This window comes from Crocodylus porosus, unplaced genomic scaffold (genome assembly GCF_001723895.1).
Source record: "Crocodylus porosus isolate Cpor-Errol unplaced genomic scaffold, CroPor_comp1, whole genome shotgun sequence".
NCBI lineage: Eukaryota > Metazoa > Chordata > Crocodylia > Crocodylidae > Crocodylus > Crocodylus porosus.
In genome coordinates, this window is record NW_017728909.1 from 34,195 (window position 1) to 57,290 (window position 23,096).

At 42.9% G+C, this 23,096-nt stretch overlaps 1 protein-coding gene across 1 annotated transcript in view; it reads left to right on the forward strand.

Annotated features, from left to right (window-relative positions):
- Nucleotides 1-23,096, forward strand: part of CCBE1 (collagen and calcium binding EGF domains 1) — a gene marked incomplete at its 5' end in the record, with an annotated part of 47,991 nt that overhangs the window by 10,667 nt on the left and 14,228 nt on the right. The window contains 2 exons of the mRNA XM_019531725.1: nt 7,261-7,367; nt 21,199-21,319. Coding sequence (XP_019387270.1) covers nt 7,261-7,367; nt 21,199-21,319 — 228 coding nt within the window. The remainder of the gene's footprint in view (nt 1-7,260; nt 7,368-21,198; nt 21,320-23,096) is intronic.

Here is a 23,096-nt window from a genome sequence, read left to right on the forward strand (position 1 = left end):
TCCACCGTCACGTCATAGCCGCGGCTCCTCAGGGTGTCAGCCAGTGGGGCGTACTTCTCCCGCTTGCGAGCCCGGCTTTTCCAGCTTTTCCCAATTCCAGCTGGAAGAGAGGCAAAAAACATTGTGTAATTTTTGTTTTCCTCTTTGAAAGCATGTAGCTGGAGCCACTCTAGCAATTTGTTTTTGTTCCCTTTAGATTTCAAAGGCTTTAATTGCTTTATTTATAGAGACATCTTTAAGAAAATCTGAGCACTGCAACTAATTCCTTTTCAGATATTTTTATAATTAACATTTTTGGAGGGAGTTATGTCCCATGGCACTCAGGATTATTGTCTGCACAAAGTACGCTAGGCATTTATAAATAAGCTTTGCATATCAGTAAAACAGTAATTTGAAAACTAAATTTACATGGCAACATCAGTTATCTGTTTGGTAGAGGAATCCATCTTCCAAAGTATTCAAAACATTTATCGGTGATGGGTTAAGGAGCAGAAGAAGGGCTGAATAATGCTCTTTTGCACCAGTGTAAATCTAGACTAACTTCACAGACCTCATCTGAATACTCTGGATCTGTGTAGGTGGAAGTGAATATTTTTTATTAGTGCTATTGAGCTTGCAAATTCCAGCCAGTAAGGAGAAAAAATGGGATTTCAGTAGCTGACTCTCCTCTGTAAAACATGCTACAGTTATGTGCCACCTTGTGGTAACCTGAAGTTCCTGAAGCATTTTAAATCATAAAACTCAATACAGATCTAAGCTGTAATAACTGTATGTGAAACCAGAGGCAGGCTCCCTTCAGCTTGGTTGCTGGAATTCTTAAGGCAGAATTTCTGATAATATTTTGTATTAGAGATTGCAAATAAAATAGACAGAAATTTAGCAGATCCCTCTAACTGTAACCTAGTAATTTTCAACAGTGGTGCTACAGCACCTCTGGGTGCCACGAGATACTTTTAAGGGTGCCATGCCACTGCCAAGTGGACCTGTCTCACCCTGCCTCTGTTTCCTGGAAATATCATGTAGGATTGGACCAGGGAGCAGCTGTGGAAGGATGGGGCACCCCACTGCAGCCTAGTCTGACTGGAGGCCAGACAAGATACAGAGTCACCTCTATCCTGCTGGATTCATCTAGGTTAAAGCAGCAGTGCACTAGACTCCAGTGTTGATTGCCCTGGCTACAAAACAGGACCTTGACCTTCTTGTAGCATGCTGGGCAAGCTGCGCCCTCAAGTGCCAGCTGGACTGCTCGGCAGGCAAGACCCAGGTGACATTTTGCTCTGGGAAGCTTGGCTTCCCCTCAAGCAAGGAGCACCAACCCAAGCCCTGACATGACATGGCTCCTGGTTCCTCACTTGCCCAGCTCCATGGTTCTGCAATGCCAAAGCTGCCTCCGTCTTGGCCCTGCCATCTCCCCATCTCTTGAGAATCCTGTGAGATCACCAAGGTCAAATCCATGAAACCCAGGGCAGGTCACATGTGGAGTAGCACTAAATTTCGAAAAGTTACAAAAAGGGCCTTGAGTCCAAAATGGTTGAGAAACACTGCTCCAAACTTGTCATTGTTTGCATGGAGAATTAACCCTGGTGTTTACTGAGACATTCCAGAAGAATTGTCTGTCCCAGCCGCCTGCGGAGGGTTCGGGATTGAGAGTATGGTCAGGGGTAGAAAGGTAAGAAAGGTTTATTGACTTAACAAAAACACAGCTACACATAGTAACAAGACAAACAATGACAGACAAGAATAATTCATGTCAGCAACTTATTGGCTGCCCCCTCTGATGCCCGATGTACAACAAGTTTCTCTTTCCACAAAGCTCAGCAAAGTCAGGCGTCCCCGATCAGCACTGTCCGAGGGGTACTGGGAAGGACCCTGGTATTCAGTCCTTGGGCTCCTTGAGATCCATGGGCTCACTGATCCAGGTCAACAGCTAACTAATCCTTTTCACAGAGCTGTATTTGCCTTCTGAATGATTTCCGGATGTTTTAGCCCATTTATAATTTCTGAGCTGTGCTGATAACTTACAGCCATTCAGATTCTTTTTACTTCAACTGTCTTTAGACTGACCAATAGCAATACAAGCCTTGCATTCCTTTGGTAAGGTTAATTTTAACTATGCCACAGGGCCTTACTACTTCAAGGCTTTGCTACATTTACTAGGCCTTACTTTATACAAAGCCTTACTACATCTTAAATTTTAATTAGGCTCTTAGCAACAACATATAACTTAATATCTAAACAAATACAGAAAAACACTTGGTCTAATCTTCATGGAGCCTTCAGCAAGCACTTTTATCACACAGATGTAATTTTCAGCTGTCACGTTGTCAACTACCCCTTTTGGTCCCTAACCTGCTGCAAGGAGGTTGGGCTGAACATGCAGTGGGTTTGAATACCAGGCAACAGAACTGACCCATCCTTGTTGCTTCAGCAATCGTTTTGCATGTTACAGAGACAGGACATTTACATATTCCAAGAAGACAAACTAAACCTCTGCGCTTCGAGCCCAGATAATACAACACAGATGATAAGCTAAACAATCTCAGTGAAAAGAATGCATGCTGAACAGCTCCCTGTGGAGATCTCCTCCTGGCAGTACCTCACTGTCTTCCAGCATAAGCAGGATAGTGTCTTCAACCATATGCTAAGCAAACAAACTGCCTCTCCAAGCCGTTTTCTTATCAATAGCAGCTGCGAGACTCACCAGTGAGTAGGAAAAAGGGCCTGAAGAAGGACAACAGAACATTATACAAACTAGAGTTAGCTGTCTATGTACCAGAGGGCCACATAAAATGCATGTAAGCCATGGCATTCAGGATTGCCCTCTCTGTACAGAGTATTTAAAGGGAAAAGTAGTTTTAGACCTAAAATTCAGGCCTTGTAAAATAAAAACACTTGCTCAAGTGTTTGCTTCTTATAGAGTTGCCAGGATTTATTTGATATCTGTACGAATGATGACTAGAATATTGTTACCCCCACGACCATCATCAGCTCATGCTAAGATAATTCCAGCTTTATTCATAAGTAGCTGTGTTTTGGGTTTGATATGTGACCATGCTGTGTATAAGGAATATAGTAATGGATAACTCTTTTCCTGGTCAGATCATTACCTCCTTCTGGCATGAATCAGGAGAATCTTGCCTTGCTCTTAAGAAATATCAGATCCCCACCCGTGTTTTTATTGGTCCAGAGACTAATCAGTTCAGCTGGATTTAGAGAACTCCCTGCGGTATAATACAGCCAAACCCATGATGCTCAACCAGGGCACCGTAGCACCTTAGGGTGCCCTGAGATCTTTTCAAGGCTGCTGCAGGGTGCCACACAATGTTAGTATGATTAGGTGTGCAAATATGATTCACAAGATAAACCCTGAGATTTCAAATAGGAATTCATAGTGTTAAAAAACATTCTGACATGTTTGGGACTTTCTGAATTCTTTGCAACAGAAGAATTCCTGTGTTATTTTTCTGTAGTCAAAAGAACAAGTGAAAACTAAGAGCTGGAATTTTCTGAAGCACGCCTAAAATCTAATGGGGGCGCCTTGAATCGAGAACTACTGGCTTATCTAGTAGATGACTACAGTGTTGACCACATTGCACTATTATAACCAACTTTTGTCTATGGATATCGTTATACTAGCCTGTTTTCCACATCATTTTTGGGGATAAATTGGATTAGATACCAGAACAAGGGGCCAAATTCAGTCGTTTCTTACACTTCATGTAATTGTACTCATTCCCAGGAGATCACACAACGCTTAAATACATCAGGAAATCTGGCAGTTTGTACATTGCTTTCAGCAACATTTCTCAACAATCTGTTCCTCTCTTGAGTGAACTCATTTGGATAAAATATAAGCTGAAAGCAACATCAGTCTAATACTTGTATCAAACCCACATTTTAGCTTGCTTTTTATTTAAGCAGTTGTATGTGCCTCTGTAATGCTGGCTTTCACCTAGAGCTAGATGCACCAAAATACTCAAGTTTTTAAAAGAATTTAGAGGAATTGGAGCAGGTTGAGAAATGAATCCCTGAAACAATTTAAGGGTTGGAGAAGATGCCTCACAGTGAGAGATGTAAGATGTTCAATCTGTTAATTTTTCTAAAAGAAAACCAAAGGATGATTGATTGTGGTTCATGAATTCCTTCCCGGGAAGAAAAATGCCAGGTGCTGACAAAGCCATAACAAGAACCCTGAATAGAATTTAATGCCAGATAAACTCTAACTAGAAATAGGATGCACATTGTTCTACTATTGGTATTTCCCATGCTTCTGGGCTTTGCTGGTGATGCCTGTCCCCCTGCTTTCTGTTATGTGTCAGGGTGTTTTTAAGTCTTTCTCAGAGGCATTGGGTATTAGCTGCAGCCAGAGCTGGGGGTTTTGACTGGAATGTGCCAATGCTCCTGCTGGGACATAAAGCCAGAGGTTCTGGCTAGGGGGTCTTGCCACTCTGCGCGGGGCCAGACCGATTGCCATATTTAGGGTCAGGATGGAATGTTACCCCATGGTCAAATTGGTACAGACTGTGCAGGGTTTTGTTTCAACCTATAGTGAGAGACATGGCCCTCTACCTGGCATCTTTTGAGTATACAGGTTTCCCTCACTTTATGCAGTACATGTGTTCCTGGAAAATGACGCATAACTCTAATTTGCATAAAGGGCACCCACTTTACAATGTAACAAATAGGGATAGGTTCCAAGACCTCGACTGTACTGACCCCTAGACCCATTTCTGCCACTTTTACAAGACAATTTTGGTACTCACTAACAGCAGACAGTACACACAAGCAACCAGGACACTATCATAACGGGGATGTCAACTACAGAAACAAGTGTCACAGACAACAAGCAAGGAGCACAGATCCACACAGGAGACTATATTTTGGTACACATCACTCCCACAAAGCAGCTAACTGCAGGCTTCCACCACACCGATCGCATAAGAGTGAATTTACCTCACATATAATGATTTTTTGGTATAAAAAGGGTCATCACATAAGAGCGAATTCACACATACAGAGCCCGTATAAAGCGAGGGGAAACCGTATATTAATAAAATGTATAGAAACAGGGCATTGGCTGCTGTGGTTCTCCTGCTTAACCCCTGGCAGATTAGGTTGTCTTGTGGTGTGTTAGGGTTGACAGTAGTTTTACAAAGAGTTTAGATTATTGTTTAGGATGGGTTGGATAGGAGTGATCCTACACCAGGCAGGGGATTGAACTAGATGACCTCTGCAGGTCCGTTCCAGCCCTACTTCTCTATGATTCTGTGACTTTGAACAATGAGGGTGATGAACCATGAGAACAGACTGCTAAAGGAAGGAGAGAACCCTTCCTCTCTCAATGTTTTCAAGTTAAGACAGGATGCCTTTCTTTCTAGAAGATGCACTGTAGCTAAACACAAGTTATTGACATCAGTGCAAGGTCAGGGTTAAATGCTATGGCAATTGTTATCCAAGGACTTGTAGTAGAAGAAGATCTAGTGGTCCTTTCTGGCCTTAACTCTCTGAATCCATGAAAGCACCATGTTGGATGCCATTCTTCTGGCACTACTTTTTGGATGACGTTTAAATAGCACTGGAAACCTCACAAAGAAATCTAGTATTTCAAGCCTGATTTTTAAACTAAAAAGGACTGACTGAGTTTAAAGGTAGTATAGGTGAGTTGTTCCAGCGTTCAGCGTAATCGGCTAAAAAATGCCCCTTGACAATACTTGCTGTCTCAGGCTCTTAGTAAGCAGCTGAATGCTCATCTCTTTTCTTAATTCATCACTAATTCAGATGTTCTTAATGCTGCTGATGAGTTAACTTTGCCCTCCTTTATACCATCTTTCTTGGTATAAAGGAGGCCATGAAGTAAAGGACATATGTATGATCTACATACTAGGATAAGAGAACTAAGCCCCTACTCTAAGAGGCAGAATTACTATTCCAGGACATCTGAAATAGCTTTCTGGGTATGGATGATTCACAGCTAATCATAGACACTGATTAGGTGTGAATCTGTTTGAGCATCCTGGCATATTACAGAAGGATATATAAGAATGGATACATAAGGAAACTGTATGAAATTCACTACACTAAATCCAGTAAATATGTAAATGTCAAGCACCAAGAAATGTCTGTAATATTAACACACAGACTGTTTTACATAATGATATATATTTTTCAAAAGCCATATTAATTTATGAAAATGACCCAAATAAAGGTACTAAAGTGTATATCCAAATGGACAAATATACCACCATAGCTAAGTGCATGGTGGGTGGTCCATTTAGAGGATAACAGCATGCAGTTATGCCAAGAATTGGAGCTCCTCCTTTAAGTCAAGTAGCAGTAATCTGTGCATGGTGCTGAAGAGCTGGTGTGTAAACCTTTTTAATGAGCCTTGCGGTCGATCATTCTTCAAACCTAAATGTTGGCTTGACTTGTTTAAGCTATCCAAGTTCTTCATGAACTGTAAGTTTTTCAACAGGAAAAAGAAGAAAGGCTGTTTCCTACAGTTTGCCAATACGTTTCTCTGTGTGTTTGGGAAACTTCATTTCCTTTTACTAGGACATCTGTTAAAACAATGTTTGTTTGCAGAACAAAAGTGACTAGCTCCATTTGAGACCGTAAAGAAAATGAGGTTCTGATGCCTGTTAGTTCCAGCATTATGGCACCAATTCCTCAGCAATGTCATTTCCATATCCCTACCAGTTGCAGTGGCCCATCCTCTACCTTCAATATGATACCTTACCATGAATCTCATTTTTCAACCCTTTTTGCTCTTGCAGTCTCCTAGCACGGTAAAATAATCAGTGATGATAAAGGCCAACGTTGTGCAAACTGAAGGAAAGAGTCGCTTTGCCTGGGATTTTCTTGTAATTTACAGCATATGAAAATTGGCCATTGAGGAGATTATAAATCAGTTGGGATCTATAAAGCTGCTCTACTGTAAATGGACAGATAAAAGCATGGGTGTGAACATTTTCAGGTATAAGAAAGTAGTGTCTCATTAGGGACTGCTAACTGGAAACAGCTGGTTTGAAAATGTGTGTAGGATTGTCTCAGTAAAATTGCTTAGCTCTGGTGATTCACAATTGAAAAGTTGGTAATGGAATGATCCCCTCTGCTTTTCACATTATGGGAAAATATAAAAACCTCAAAGGCTGTTCTATGGTGTTTTGCTTTTGCAGTTGCTTATTCAATTACTTTGTGGGATTCTTTCCTTTTGGATTTTCTACCTTTCTTATGTTTGTCCTGGAAATTGTTTTCTTTCAGCTGGGCTCTCTGAGAAGGCCGACAATGCGGTGAAACCAGGAGCTTGCTGTGCCTCATGCAAAGAGTTTCACCAAATAAAGCAGACGGTTTTACAATTGAAGCAAAAGGTATGAATCAAAGGTCACCTCTTTTCCAGAACTACGTTTTTAAAAAGACCATTTGAGACTAGAAACATATTTTGTGCTTCTTAAAGTATCTAACTTTAAACATACAAATGTTGTGTTGTTGTTGCCATGCGAAGCTTTGTGCTGAGCATTGTGTGGCAGGTGTTTAAACCGGGTGTGAATGGCAGTTCTCTTGCCTTCATCTGAGCAGAATGTGAACGTGTCAGATCCTGCGGGAGATGCAAGATACGACCAGGGGTCAGTCAGGATTTGAGCCTAGGCTTCCTATCAGTCTTACTCTTTTATTTAATTAATTCTAAAATGTTTTTGACAAGGTCCTTCACCAAAGGCTCTTGAAGGAATGAAGCTGTCATGGGATCAGAGGACAAGTCATTTCATGGAATGAAAATTGGTTAAAAAAATAAAAACAAAGGGTAGAACTAAATGTTCATTTTTCACAGTGGAAGAAGGTCAACAGTGAAGTTCCCTAGGGAAGTGTGCTGGGAACTGTATTGTTCAACATTCATCAGTGATCTGAAACAGGATGTGAATAGTGACGTGACAAATTTTTCAGATAATAACATTAATTGTGATAGTCAAATCCAAAGAAGTGTCATAGAAAGGTAACAGAAAGATCTACATAACTGAGTGAATGGGCAACAAAAAGGCACATGAATTGCAGCACTGGGAAGTACAAAGTAATGTATATGTGGCAAGAAGATAGACCTAACTATGTGTGATGGGCTCAGAGTTATTACTGGGTTCAAAAAGGATTAGACAAGTTTATGAAGAATAAGTCCATTGGGACTATTATACATAACATTTTTGGCTTTTACCTATTGGTGGTGACTAAGAAGGAACAGCAAGGCCTGGGTCCCTCTACCTTGTTTCTTACACTCTTCCTCTAAAGCAACTGCTTGTTGCCACTGTTGAAGACAAGATAATGAGCTAGATGGACCTTTAGTCTGGCTAGCTCTTCAGGTCATGAATACTCAATATTTAGGGCTTGATCTATCATGAAATAAGGTAAGCCTGTGTAAATATTGCATGAGGTAAAGGATGTAGAAAAGGGTGAATCTGCATAAATGAGAATGCTGATGCATGACTGTCAGGGTGCACTTGCCTAGTTGAAAGTATAATGTCTAAGAGTGACTACATCAGTTGAAGACTCGTTTATTTCAAAAACACGTGCCTCCAATCCATATTTTCAGTGTCTACTTACAGGTAAGGGAGCTAGTTCAAAGGTGGATAAAAGTCAACTATTAAGAGCCTGGTGTTTTAACAATATTTGCACCCATGCATAGCTGCTTCTGCCATTGGAATGCATTAACCTTGAGAATCAGACAAGGATGTGCCCGTCAGGGTTAAAGAGAAAGTTGAAAGAATTTCAGTAGAAAATTAAACTGATTTGAAATTACAGTGGTTTTTTTTCAGTAATATTCTAAACCAAGGGGTTTCAATCTCTGGCCCACAGCCCAACAGAGCCATTACATCTGGCCTGCGGGGCTCTCCACAGGTCGGGAAAATTGGCAGTGGGGGGCAGTGGCCATTAACACAGCCACCCTCCTCCCTGCCAAATTCCTGAACTCCAAGCCTTGCACAGGAGGTTGGAGATGGGCCACTCCCCTCCCTCCCCTCAGCCCCCATGGAGCCCACTGCACCTGCCCCAGGTGCTGTATTGGGGACGGCAGCCAGATCTGGCCCACGGCAGAAAAAGTTGAGCATTACTGTTCTAAACAATAAGGCAAAATCATTAAATTTTGATTAACCATTAAATTTTGATTAATTCTCATTTAATTTTGTTTTGACATTTTTAAAATAGAAGAACTGTGGTATGTAATATTTAACATTATATATATCAAGTATATATTACTTTGGCATTATGAAAACAAAATCATTCACCATTATTGAAATGGATTGCTACAAAGTTTTAGAAAAACAAAAAATGGGGGCAATTTCCATTGTGTGGAAAATATTAAAATTTCAGCTGTCCATTTTGATTTGGAATAAAACAATTTTTGAAATGTCAGTATTTCCATATACATAAATTCTGTTTTCCAGGTAACTTTGGGTAGAATCAATGTTGATTTATTGGAAATACCAGCAGATAGAAATACTGGCCATAGATAAACAGGTTAAAAATGAGAAGTCTGTTCATGGTGTGCTGCTACATACCGTTAATTACAGTAAATAAGGTGCTTTGGATGTGTGTGAAGGCCCAGCTGTATCCTCCCCATTGAGGTACATGGGATTAAATCTTACACTAAGAATCCTGCTGTCAAATCCTGGTGGGAATTGCAAATGCTGTGGAGCTTTTGAACTAGAGCCACAAAAGGACTGGTGCTTAAGGTACCTATATCCAAAATGTACATCGAAAAACCTGCTGAGCTGGAACCTAACTTTGGCAGCAGCTATTTCCCTGGGCTTTTAGGCTTCTGCCAGATAGTTCCTAGAAAGTATCTGCAGCTGGTATGTATGGAGCCACCTGCTGAAAACCATGAGCAGTTCAGTGCCTATTTCATGTCTGAGCCCCACTGACCACCAAAAACCAGGAGCTTTCCCCACTTTCCTCACTTTAACGCCCTGATCCAGGAAGCATTCTTGGCCCACACCTCCCACATCACACATGCTAAACAGAGCCCGAGGAAAAAGTAATGCCCCAGTGGCTAAAACACTCATCCAGGATGGCAAACAGCCACATTCAAAAATGTCTTCCACCAGAGTGTCTTAAACATCAGGGTATAGGATAGTCTGGGGTAGGTTTCTATTGAGTTTTTTGCTTTACAAGGAACGATTACATATTTGGTGGCCTAGAGAATGAGTGTGTACAAGTGACCCTCCTCAAAAGATCCTGTAAACTGGTGGGTAGAGTACTCTTCTGCAAGGGAGGAGACCTGGGTTCACATTCCTTCCAGATGACATGGAAATTGAACCGCAGTCTCATCCCAAGGGAAAGTCTTAACCAGTAGGCTATTGAGTAAAAGGACAAGGAACAATGACACCTCCTTCCATTGTCATCTTGAGAGAAAAGGTTGGCTTAGAGAAAATAAAAGCTTAGCAAACAGGAATAAAGGTAGTAGAAGCAAGAGCTTTAATGCTTAGAAAATTGCTAAAATTGTCCATACCTGAGCAGAGATATCAAACATACAGCCCTCAGGCTTTATATGGTCTGTTTGCCTCCTGAGATCTCAGAGGGGTTGGGAATTTCCTGGTGGGCCCTGCTGCAAAAACCCAGGGCATAGAGGCCTACTGGGGACTTGTCAGCAAAAGGGAATTAGCTATAGCTGCATTAACCCCCGTGACCATTGATGCCACTCACCCTGCTGCCATTGCATCTGAATCCAGCCTGCAAGGAGCCCTGTGGTCCAGTTCTAGTTAAGAGGACAGGGTGAGTTTGATATCCCTGCTATAGAGGGTTGTACCACAGATGGAAGATCCAGGAAGCAGGTATGCTGGGGATTGAGATGAAAATACCACTATGAATAAGTCTTCCAGTGTGTTTTAATGCCTCTTTGATCTAATAGTGCAACAGAATGGTTGTACTGACCCCAAACCTTGTACCATACAGGAAAGCCCCAGTGAAACTGGGAGGAGTGGTAAATTGAAAAACTAGACTGGCATATCCCGTATATGAAAATGTAACAAAACCATTAAGCAAGCCAGCGCATGGGATCAGTGTGGTACAGTGGCTCATGTACAGCTGCTTCTCCAGGCAGCATTATTAGAAATCACCATAACAGATCGTTCTAGTCAAGCAATGTCCAATAAACTAGACTACCATTCCCCTAGGAACTCCTGAAATTTGCAGGAGGCATCATGAGAATGAATATTTGCTCTTATTTCTAGGACCACTCTTCCCATAAAACTTATCCCCACAAAAATTTACATGCATGTAAAATAGTTCTTTTTGAGGAAAGGTTGGATTTTGACATACGGATGGAGAAAGGAAAGGTCATTTTTGGACAATGATTCCAGTCAAACTAAAAGGTGAAAAAAAAATTAGGTCAGTGAGTGCAGTTAATCCCAAAAGGATTACAGTCAGCATTGAAAACACATGGTTTGGCACCAGTCTGTGTGACAGATGCTTTCTAGCCAGCAAATATCAAAGAGCACTGAGCTAGACCATTTGTGGATACCTTTAAGAGTGTTATGTATAAATTCTTACATTGGTCCCTGGATTGCAGGAGGGACCCAGAGGTAACAGCAGGTCAGTAGGCTAAGACGGCTTTCTGAATAAACAAGCTTTATCATTCTTTAAAATTTAACTTCTTGGTCTTTTAAGAATAACACAGACCAGAACTGGGTTATTTGTAATGAATAGTACATGTCTTGGACCCAGCTGACTCAGTGGGGAGGCATGTGTGGATGCTGCCTCTGCAACTATGTGATTTTTTTTTTTTTTTTACTTGCTAAGTTATGTGTTAAGCAGACTCGTTGGCAGTATGTGCTATTTTCTGACTTACACAGCAGAAAAAAAGAAACTTTTAGTGCCTGTTCATGTTAATCCTTTGGAATTAAACATAACTATTTATTCCTGAATGGCCATTTTCAAGCTGAAGATTAAAGTGAGATCTGGAGAAGCACTTAAGATGCTTTAAACAATTTTTAGATGCCAGGATTTCTGTCCAAAAATCAGTCCAGGAAAACCCTTCCATGAAGACACCTACATTCAATTAAAGCCTCAATGTAGCTTCCTACGTATGTACAGAGCCATCCCAACCTGAACAGCCAGGTGCTTTATTCCCAACTAAGCTCTAAAGCAGGGGTGGCCAAAATGGTGGCTCTGGCTGACAGGTGGACTCCATTTCCCAGCTGCCCCTGCCTACATCGCTGTGGCCCATTTCCAGGATGCACGGCTAGGTGGGAACTCATCTGGGGCTGGGCCTGGGATCTTGCAGTAATGACAGTGTGGTCCAGAGCCAGGGCAGAGCTGTGATCCACTGCCCACATGCCCCTGCCTGAGGTCAAATCTCTGCGCTGACTCCAGACCACACTTTCACTGCTGCAAGATCCAGCCCTGGAGCCGCTCCCCACCCAACCACATGCCCTGCCAGCACTGCTGGGATCAGTCTCCAGATAAACCCTGGCCCACTGCTGTCACGGCCCTGCTGCTCCTGGGGTCTTTATGGAAACCTTTCGCAGTGACGTGGGCAGGGGCTTCTGGGAAATGGAGTCTGCTGTGTGCCAGATCCAGCCCTTGGGCTGGACATTGCCTCCCCTGCTCTAGAGCTATCTTGATAAGAGACAAGGACATTCCTGAACTCCATCTATGTTCCCAGAGGGACCTAATCTGTCAGCCCTCACAGAGCATGCCTCAACAGCATTGAGTTCACTGCAAAACACAGCACTTCCAGTCAAAGTCAAAGCCAGATAGCGCAAAAGGTAGTGCATAAAATCTTTTTTTGAATACAAGCATGGTGGTTGGGGCAATGTGAGCGTAGGAGACCCAAGTTCTTGGCTGAGGGGCTTCTCAGCTGAGAGGATTCACTTGATAGTTCATGCAAACTTAGAGACTGTCCCAGTCATTTAAGTTTAGAATGGGCTGAGTGGGCCATGCCTTTCCCTTCCTATTGAAGTGCAGCCACTTAGCAACCAAAAGTACAAGTCTTTTGGTCAGGAGAAGAAGCTAGAAGTAACCTGTCTCCATAATGTGATGCTCAGGGCACCCAGCTGGGAGTCAGATGGGGAGGCCTTGGTTCTGGTCCTGGCCTGCTCAGTGTCTGCACTCAGAGTCATCATTTGGAGGTGAACAACGCTCCACACATACTGTGCACGTCTACAAGAGACGCTTCGAGTGCAGTAGACTAGTTCTACTGTGCATTAGCCTGGTGGGAAAAACCTGTCCTAATGTGCTAATGCACAGTAGATTTAGTGTACTGCACATTAATGTCACAAAAAGATAGTTTGTTTGTGCTAATGCGCAGTAGTGCCGATTATGGCACATTAATTTAGTACCTGTCACTACAGGTACTAAACTTAATATGTTGTAATTACTGTGCATTAACGAATGTGTAGATGTGCCCACTGTGTAAGGTGCTTAGGCAACTCACCCTGTATTTTTGAATCACTATCCTGAAGCCAGGTGTTATAACACCTAAGTTGGAGGTGCCTAAAGTACCTCTGAACCTTGATCATAGTTACTGTAATTTAGGTATCATGTGGCATTTATGTCTAGTGGGTGGGGCATCTTAAAAGAACCCATAATAGTTGCCAGATTACAAAATTAAATAAAATCTATGGAGAGGAAGTCAATTTACTGGTCACTCGGGTGCAACAACCCCTAGGGTGAAACACCCATTCCTTTTCATCACCTCAATAAAGGCTACACAGCTCCTTAGTCCAGGTGAGATTTGAGGTGGGCAGCATTTTGAATGTCTAGTAGCCACCTATAGTAGTCTGGCCAAAAGTGCCAGGGACAGGGTGATGGATACAAGTGGTCCATAGACCTTAGCTTGATGGCTGAGGCCTTAGCTTGATGGCTGAGGCCAATGATGACATCCTTGGCATCTGTTAAACAGCTCTTAAAACTCTTCTGGAGCATTGTTTCGATACAGGGATAGAAGAGATAGAAAAGTTTCATTTAGCAAATTGTCATTGTCATGTCTGGTACTAGTCAGGTGTTCCCTGAACATTCCCACCAATGTACAGGTACATCCATGCTCAGACTGTAAGAGAGATCACAGCTCAAGGCAACCCACTGATCCATGTGTGTTATGCATCCTCTCTGTGCCCAGTACATGGGTGACATGGGTCTTTAACAGCCTCCAGCTACACCGTTCAAGCTGTAACAACTCGTCTGCTTGTCTTTTGGCTTGGTACTCAGAGGGTGGCACTGATGGTCTCAGCCATCACAACAGCAGGCCATGAATAAATTGATCAGAAAAAAGCAGCTGTGTTGATTAAGAAAGCAAAAGCTAAAACTACACTGTGTCCAATCCAGATGAAAGATGGTGTCAACAGTGGGTTTCTTAGGAACTGTACCAGTCATCTGAACTCCAGAGCCATTCAAGTATCTGTACAACCTAAGTATGATTTCTCTGGGGCACCTATGAAATCCCTACCTATGAAATGTGACCACTCAGACCAGCAATCTCCCTAGCCAGAGCTGGAATCAGGGCATGTTTTCAGTGGAGAATTAACTCAGGATTGAGCAGCTACATTGCAAAGGCAGAAACTAGTACATCTAGTTGACTGCATTCATAGTCTTGACTGTTGCACTGTCCCATCTCCCTTTGTCTGTTTCTAGTACCAGTCACTGTCCCAGACTTAAAACCATTAATGGTTGTGAAATCTTTGGATCCTCTGCATGAAGATCTTTACATGAAAACAGTTGCATGCTAGAGGTATGTAAATAACTGACTTTTCAGTTCCCTGGCAAGTCCAAATTTTTTTTTTAAGAAAAAAATAATAACTTCTGGTCAACCCAAAACTAAAATATTTTGTAATTTTTGGCAAAGCAAAAAGATGTTTTGATTCAGTGTCTCAGTGAGCTAACTCTATTTTGTCTATTATATGTCAGCCAAATGCAACCTGAATTTCCCCAAAAGTGCATTTTCAGTGAACTTTTTCTCATCCCAGGTGTATACTACAAGCGTAAAGTATTATCATGCCCTTGCATTGTGGGCCTTTGGTTTGCACCATTGGCAAAAGAGTGTATCTCAGCAACTGATAAAACTACGGAATTTCTGGAAAGCAGAGATTCAGTGAATTCCAAAGGGCTGATGAAAATATTGCCAAATAATGAGAATCATGCCTTATATTCCAGTGTTCTAGTGCAAATGTGATGGACTCTGACACTGACATAGTAAGCGGGTTGAATTAATTCGGGAGGTCAGCAGAGTTACAGCAGGGGTAAAATTACCCTAAGCATCTTTGAAACATTACTTTGAAACATTCTGTTTGGCAGAGCAAAATTTCCAGCTTTCCTTGTGGTCACTCACCTCAAATCAGTTTCTCTGCCAACTGCAGATCAGTTTCCTGGCTTGAGATCCTATTGGCCTGCCACTAGGGAGCTAAAGGATTTTCAGAACATCTTTAAATACAGTACATTGTCAAGTGTTATTTAGGCAAATGAGCCTGATGCTTAAGGCATTTCTGCATTTCACATACAGAGTTCACCTCTTTTTAAAATCTAGCTTTCCTTTGTTTAGTTTGTTTCCTGTGGAGTGTCTCCAGATCTCACTTCAGAGTTAAGTCCTACAGTCACAGAGTTAACAAATGATGGGCAGAGAGGGAACGGAAGAGACACAGGGTAGGTTGGATGACTGTGCGACGCTTCGGGTGCTGATTCGATTAGGAGAAGATTCAGCCCAACTCAGTGTCCGAATCTCTGAATCCGAATTGAATCAGACCAATTAAAAGGTCTGAATCGATTCAGAAAAGATTCAGAGCGCTTTGGTGATTCAGGCAGTCCCTGCTCACCGCTGCAGGGAGTTGGACTTGGACTCTGTGCTGGTAAGTAGGGGGTAGGGGAGGTGGGGCTGAAGAAGGGCGGAGAGGACCATGGAGAGACCCCTGCCAGGCGTCATCCCCTGCCTGCTCCCTCAGCCCCCCTGAGCACCCCCGCAACCCCTGTCTGCTCTCCCAGCCCTCCCCGACCATGGCTGCCCCGCCCACCCCAGCTTCTGGCCCTTTAAAAACAAACCAAAAGAACCCCGGTCTCATTGGCTGCTGCAGCAGCCTTGGGGCTCATGGCAGAGCCCCCCATTCAGTGTGGGGCAGTAGGGGGTAGCAGGGATCCCCCCCGCCTGGCAGCAGCTGACGAATGGAGCTTTTTTTTTTTAAAGCTGGGAGCAGGGATGGATGGGACAGCCATGGGGGCGGGGTGGCTGGGACAGTGGGCAGAGGTCAGGGGGCTCATGAAAGAGCCCCCCCATGCAGCATGAGGCAGTGAGGGGAAGTGGGGATCGCTCCCCAACCTGGCAGCATCTGGGGAGTGGGAGCTTTTTTTTTTAAAGAGCCAGGAGCTGGGAGAGTGGGCCAGGTAGCCATTGAGAGTGGGCAGGAGATGGGGACTATTCAGAGATTCGGCAGAATCAGATTCGACCAAATTGATGCAGGACAGTGATTTCAATCACCAAGTCAAATCGCTGTCCCCTGTATTGGCCAAATCCAAATTCAAAGAGAATAACAGCCTTGTCGCACAGGCCTAGTAGTCTGGGGAGAAGGAGAATGTTTCCTAACGAGATTGGAGACTTAATAAGTAATCTGGGCCTGGGCCATTCCCTAGGAGTTCCTTTATCTTGCATCCAGGACCTCCCACACTTATGCATGCATGGTAGGGGAGATTGCTATTCAGTAAAACCTTCCCCTCCTCTGAGGGGGAGAGGGATTATTAGTCTCTGGGACAACACCCCCTCTAGGGCCACTTGTCTCAAACTAATACAGCTCTAAGTTTTCTTGACTTGCTTTGGGCTTCCTCCATGCCTGCTACTATGTGTTTGTAAGAGGACCCATATAATGGCACAGCTTGCCAGTGGTCTTCTTGGAGCCATGTTACTTGAGAGAAGGTTGGACCATAGACGGGCAAGATTCATGTAAGTTTTGTAAAGTGTCTTGTAAAAGTTTGGATCTGGTTAGCTATGGTGGTATCGCTGGTAGTTTAAGCACGATGGCCCATAAACAACCATATGCCCACTTGTGGAACTCAATTCATAGTGTGACTCAATCAAAGTCAAAGTTACACCAGGGCCGATGTTAGTCAATTAATTAAGGTGACCAAGGGCAAGATTTGGGTTAATGCATTTATTTTTTTTATTATTGTCTTACCCACAGTGTTTACTCTGAAAGCCATTTGTCAAAGCAGGCGGCTGGGAAGATTTTCCTTTAATTATCTATTGCCACTTGTGCTAATGCTGTTACAGAAATGAAGAGTGATATCCAGCCCAAGTTCCAGTAGGCAAGAATTTGCAATCTAAGGCAGCAAGCAGCATTCAGAAGGCTAGAAAAGGAGACTCTCAGATATAAACACATCCATATTTGCTGATTGGAGGCAATTTTGCATCTTCACAGTCTTTAAAATCCTTTTCAATCAAACATTGGTTTCAAAATTAGATTAATGTGACTTAGATATGAGTAGCCTCTACCTAGCTGAAGATAGGGCACAAAAAGATTTTTGCTTTGACCTCTGTAGCCTTCATCAATCAAAGGAATAAATGTCTTGCATGTGACTAATTAGCACAGGCTTAGATGAGATCAGTCACTAAAGGATCAAGCAGGGAAAATAAAAGGCAGAATGAGTACAATTGGTGCATTATCATCATATGAGATAATTTGCATGCAATTGATGGAAAGGGTTTTACAAACTAGCCAAACTAGACACAGCATGGAAGAGAAGGCTGTGTTGTTGCAGTAGGAATGCTGAGGAGCACTGCACCTGAAGCGTGATGCCCGATGGAATATGGAGTACTTGAGGCCCTGTGACATTATGCCCCTTTATGAATCCATGCTGCATCCAAACCTTGAATACTATGCCCAGTTCTGGTCCCCATACCTCAAAAAAGGTTATAGAAGAGCTAGAGAAGGTATAGAGAAGGGCAACAAGGATGGAAAGGCTCCTGTATAAGTTGAAACTAAAGAGACTAGGCCTATTCAGTTTAGAAAAGGGATGCTTGAGGGGAGACATGATAAAGGTTTACAAAATGTTAAATGGTGAAGAGAAACTACATACGGATTTATTCTTTACTATCTCTATTATTATTATTACTTTTATTATTACTATTTCTATTATTACTATTATTTTATTATTACTATTATATACCATCTTTCATAATATAAGAAGTAGGGGCCATAACATGAAGCGAGTAGGTAGCAAGTTTAAAGCTAACAAAAGGAAGTTCTCCACACAGCATACAACTGAAGTTAAAGAAAAATGTTGGCAACTTCGCTGGAAAACAACTACTGCAAAAATATGCAGGCTCATTGACGTTGTGCAAGCTGACAGCTCAGCCAGATTCAAAAAGGGATTGGACAGATTCTTGGAGGAAAGGGGCATCAGTATGAGGAGTATGGGAGTGAGTGGGCACAGCCTCTGTGTCATAACTTTGTAGACCTTAAATGCTGGAGGCTGCGAGTGAGAGGAAGAATGGGGAAAAAAACCTTCATGATTCCATCCACTCTCTGCCACTGTGTGACGCATGATACTGGGCAAGATGGACCTATGCTCTGACCCAGAAAATGGTAGTTCTTATGTTTTTACGTGCATACTGGGCATGTCTATATGAGATGCTAACTGTGCAGTAGCCTAATAACACTGAACAGTAGTGTGCCAGGCAAAAACATGCCAGTACGCTACTGTGCAGTTAGCGTCTGTAAAAATCCATGTGCCAGTACTGCACAGTAGCGTGAGGTAACCAAATACTAAACGTAATGCAGTGACTATGGTGCATTAATGAACGTGTAGATGTGCCAAGTATGATATACTGTCCTGTCCTTCTTTAATTTTAGAGAACTGACCAGTGGTGGAGCTCCTGCACAAAGCAAGCTTTTGTGAATTCACTTTTTCCATAAATTGTGAACTCAATATTTACATCTTTTTTTCCTGTCTAGGAAGGACATAGCACATTGTGGGTAAAGGCACAGATGCACAATAAAAATAATGTGCAATTTGAACCACTTTCCAGTGTCAGTTGGTCTCTAGGAGGACTGAATGAGATAGATACTAAGGAGAAATCCAGAGAGGCACTCTAGGTGTCTCTAATGGTACTTAGGTGCCAAAATCCAAAAGAGTACTTTAGGAAACTCTTGCTTAGTAGGCATCTCTCCTTGGAAGTACCTAGATTTACTGGTGTCTCCATCTTGGATGGCAGAGTTCCCTGGACACTTAAACTCAGGCTCTGATACATGCACACAGTAGGTGGGTATCTAACTCCTGCCTAGATTCTCTTGCAATGTAAGTTATCAAAGAGGCCCAGTCTATTAGGTGTGCTCTGAGCAGGCCTCAACAACATGGAGGTCACTATAAAGTCTTGTTACTTTCTTTCTGAAACATGGTGGAGGTGTCCCCACTGCTAGCTTTTGCTTAATAGACTAGTGGTTAGAGCACTCACTCACTGTAAAATTGGGAAACCTTAGTTGTAGGCACTTATCAGCCTGAGAGGATTCCAGCCCATGTCTGCAACTTCCTGGGGAAGTACCTCAACTCCAGGGTATAGAGCAGTATGGGCCAATATCCCTCCTATGGAAACTGGGGCTCTGTACTGCAAAAATGCAGAAATCCTAAGGCCAGAAAAAGAGCAAGCAAGAGGAATCCTGTTTATCTTCATAGATAGAGCACACAGCAAAAAGGGAGGAGACCCTAATTTCAGTCTCTGCTCTCAGGACTGTTTATGTATTTCAAATTGGATAGTCACTGGAATTAAATCAGAATTAATGGACAGGACCAGAATGAGGGCCTTCCTCCTCATTACTGTGTCCTGTTCACTAGACTACAAAGTCAGCCCCTCTTTGTTTGCTCTTCTTTGATGACTTTTGAATTCATAGTGGAAGAGCGTCTCAGCTCCAGAGGTCTTCCAGACTCTTCTGTATGCCAGTGGTTAGGGCAGTCTTCCAGGAGTTTTAACTTTTTGTCCAATGGCATGATGGCAGCAGCACCAGATAGCAGCAGGAGGGGGCTCACTATACTCCCTTCCTCCTCCCACCAGTTCCCACCTAAGGACTTCATGGCATATTGCCCCTGAAGTTCACTCTCCCTCCCTAAAATTCTTCCCATAGTTTTGTGTAGGATAGGCCTGGCCTTTTGAAAAGGCCATGGAAGCCTAATGAAAGGAAAAGGCTTAACACCAACAATGGTGGCTGTCAACATACATGGGACAAGCCGTGCCCTGGCTGCGCAGCCGTGCCCTGGCCACCGAGAGGGCTCCAGCACCAGCAGCACTAGGGCAGCATGGTTTCTGCTTCTAGTGCAACCTGCACTTAAGAACTGTTTGCAAGGTTGACACTTGATGTGACAGGAGTGAGGAAAGAAAGGAAGCAACGGTGCTGAAGGAACTTTCTCATCTCAGCATTGGATAGTCCTGGCTTCAGGTCATATGTTATACTGAGCAACAGACTTTCCAGTCATTTGCGTGTGATACCAGACAGCAGCAGAGACAGAAACACAGAGACCTGGGGACCTCACAGCCTCATATATGCAGATACAGAAAGGGAGGAAACCATCTACATTAATATGTATTTAAATGAATTAGTGATGTGCAGTAAGGGGGCATTTCAGGAGAGACTGTTCAGAAACGGGGAAAATCACATACATTGATGGATAAATTAATAGCATAAGAATAATTGACCATCAGTTCAGAGTCACCTGAGAGTACAGGGGAGACCTACAGGAAACACAATATGGTTATTGCTTGACAGGGAATAATTTCAGTGACAAGTCTCCAAAGATATTTCAGGTGTTTGGAGCTCTCAAGGTACACATATTTCTTCTAAGTTTTATTGTAGTAACTCTTTCCTTCCCTACTGTTTGTTAAGCTCATTTTTTGTGTGTGCTGTTTAAATTAAACCTGGTTCCTCCAATACATGGGTTCATAAACACAGCATACTCCTCATACAGAGCCCCAGCATCTTTGGTGGTCCCCAACTTAGTATCACTGTCTGGTCTTATGCAATCCATTGCAGAGTCCGTGTCTTTAGGTTTGTACAGTACCAGGCACAAAAGATACCCTGTCCTGACTGGGGACTTCAGGAAGGATTTCCTGGAGACAAATGTTGATTATAGTAATCATAATGGAGTTTGCACGCATCCCAATATTTAGATTACCACACAGTTTGTTTACAGAAAAATTTAACAGAGGAATTAATTGATCCTATGAAACTCTAATGCTTTTTTCCCCTTCAGGTTGCTTTGCTACCAAACAATGCTGGTGACCTTAGCAAACAAATCGCTGGTGAAAAGGTACTTGCTTCCAATGCCTATATACCAGGCCCACCTGGCCAGCCAGGGCACCGAGGTCCTCCAGGTAAGACACAAGCTAGGAAAAACAAAGTATAATACAATAGCGGCCTCAATAAAAATAATCCTATCCCTTTCCATTGAATATGGTCCAACGTGCTATACTTATCTCTTCAAAATGGTTGTCTTACTGTTCTCAGCCTTTACCAAGCCATGACATCCTAATCTTTCCCATTTTCTCTTCATCAAACATTTCCTTACCCATGAATGTTATATTTCCATCTCTCCCACATCTTGTCATTTTTAGTTGCCAGGTCTCATTTTTCTAACTCAATCTGAAATATTCCTCATTTCTTTTTTTAACTATATTTCTTGATGAATCCACCTCATCAAGTAACAAATTTCATTTCATTGCAGAAATGCCTGGTGTTTCAGCCTATTGTCATTAAAAAAGGAAAAATGCTTTCTGTTTTCAGAGATTTGTGCAAACTTGTTTTTCTCTATGCTAAGACTATGATTGAAACATGCTGCTTATTATCTTAAATCATTCTGTTAGGTCTGACTTCCTGTACTTCTGTCATCTAGTCTCTCAATGACCTGAGCTGTCCAAGGTACTGTAGAGTTGTGGTTTTGTACTTGAAAAACATCTCTCTTAATCTCCTGGGCCGTTAGCAAGCATACACAATGAGATTTTTCTATGAGAATATATCTTAATTTGTTATTTGTACAGTAAATGTCAATCTGAGTTATTTAGCATATAGTTATTGGATGAGTTTGCCTCTTATGGTGCATCCACACATACAAGCACATGCGCTTGCAGTAACTCAAATAGAAGTGGTGCAAATTTGAGCCAGGGCTTTTTTGCCTTAGTGCACATGCTTGGACATGTACTTTGCAGTGGAGCAAATTGTGCCACTTGGGGCAAAATAACCCTGCCTGGCTCCTCCCGGATCTGCAGCCAGTGAGAGCTATAGCCCGGGGCCAGTACCTGTGCTGTCCCCAGCAGTATAAAAAACTGCCCTGTCCTGGCAAAAAGCTGGCCTGGCAAGTATCTCAGGGCTACTTGCTTTCAGGAGCTTCTGGGACCCAGCCAATTGGTACCTAGGGACACTACTCCTTGTGCCAGCCAGACTGGTGAAGCAGCCCTGAGAGTTCCCTGCACCCTCTACCCACTGCAGCAGTCTGGCAATGGGGGCTGCTGCATGGCTGTGACCTGCTGTGCACCTGCCAGACCCAGATGAGGCATTTGCCCCTCTGGGCCAGCTGCCAGTGGGCTGTGGCTGCAGAGTTGGCCTTTGTGTGGTACTACTGCCATGTGTGTCCCTGCTCAGCCATCTGGGCAACTATTGCCCAGAAGATGTCCTGGGTGTGGTGGCCTGCTTTGAACTGTCAAAGCATGTCCTCCTTGGCCCCATTTGGCCAGGAGGTCAGCCACAGCCAGCTGGGTCCAAGGTACCAGCTCTGTGCAGGCAGGGTTCTGCCACTGACCTCCCTAGCAGGACTTCTGGTGTTCCCTATTGGAAAACTGAATAAAATCCCTGTTAAAAAAAATCCCAACATCACTCTGTTAGATACCCTAAAAGACATGTTGCTCCACAATTAAAACAAAAGACCACACTAGAGAGAGAGAGAGAGAGTGAGACAGAGAGAGAGTGAGACAGAGAGACAGTGATCAGTTGGGCAAAGTTGTATTGATACATCTACAGTGATAAAGCAGTTTGGAAGACTACCAGTGTCTCTATCATCATAATAAAGTGAACTCTAAATACATGTTTTATGAATACATGAATATATTTTTTGCTGCCCCCCCCACAGGGGCCATGACCCCCCCCCCACACAGGGGC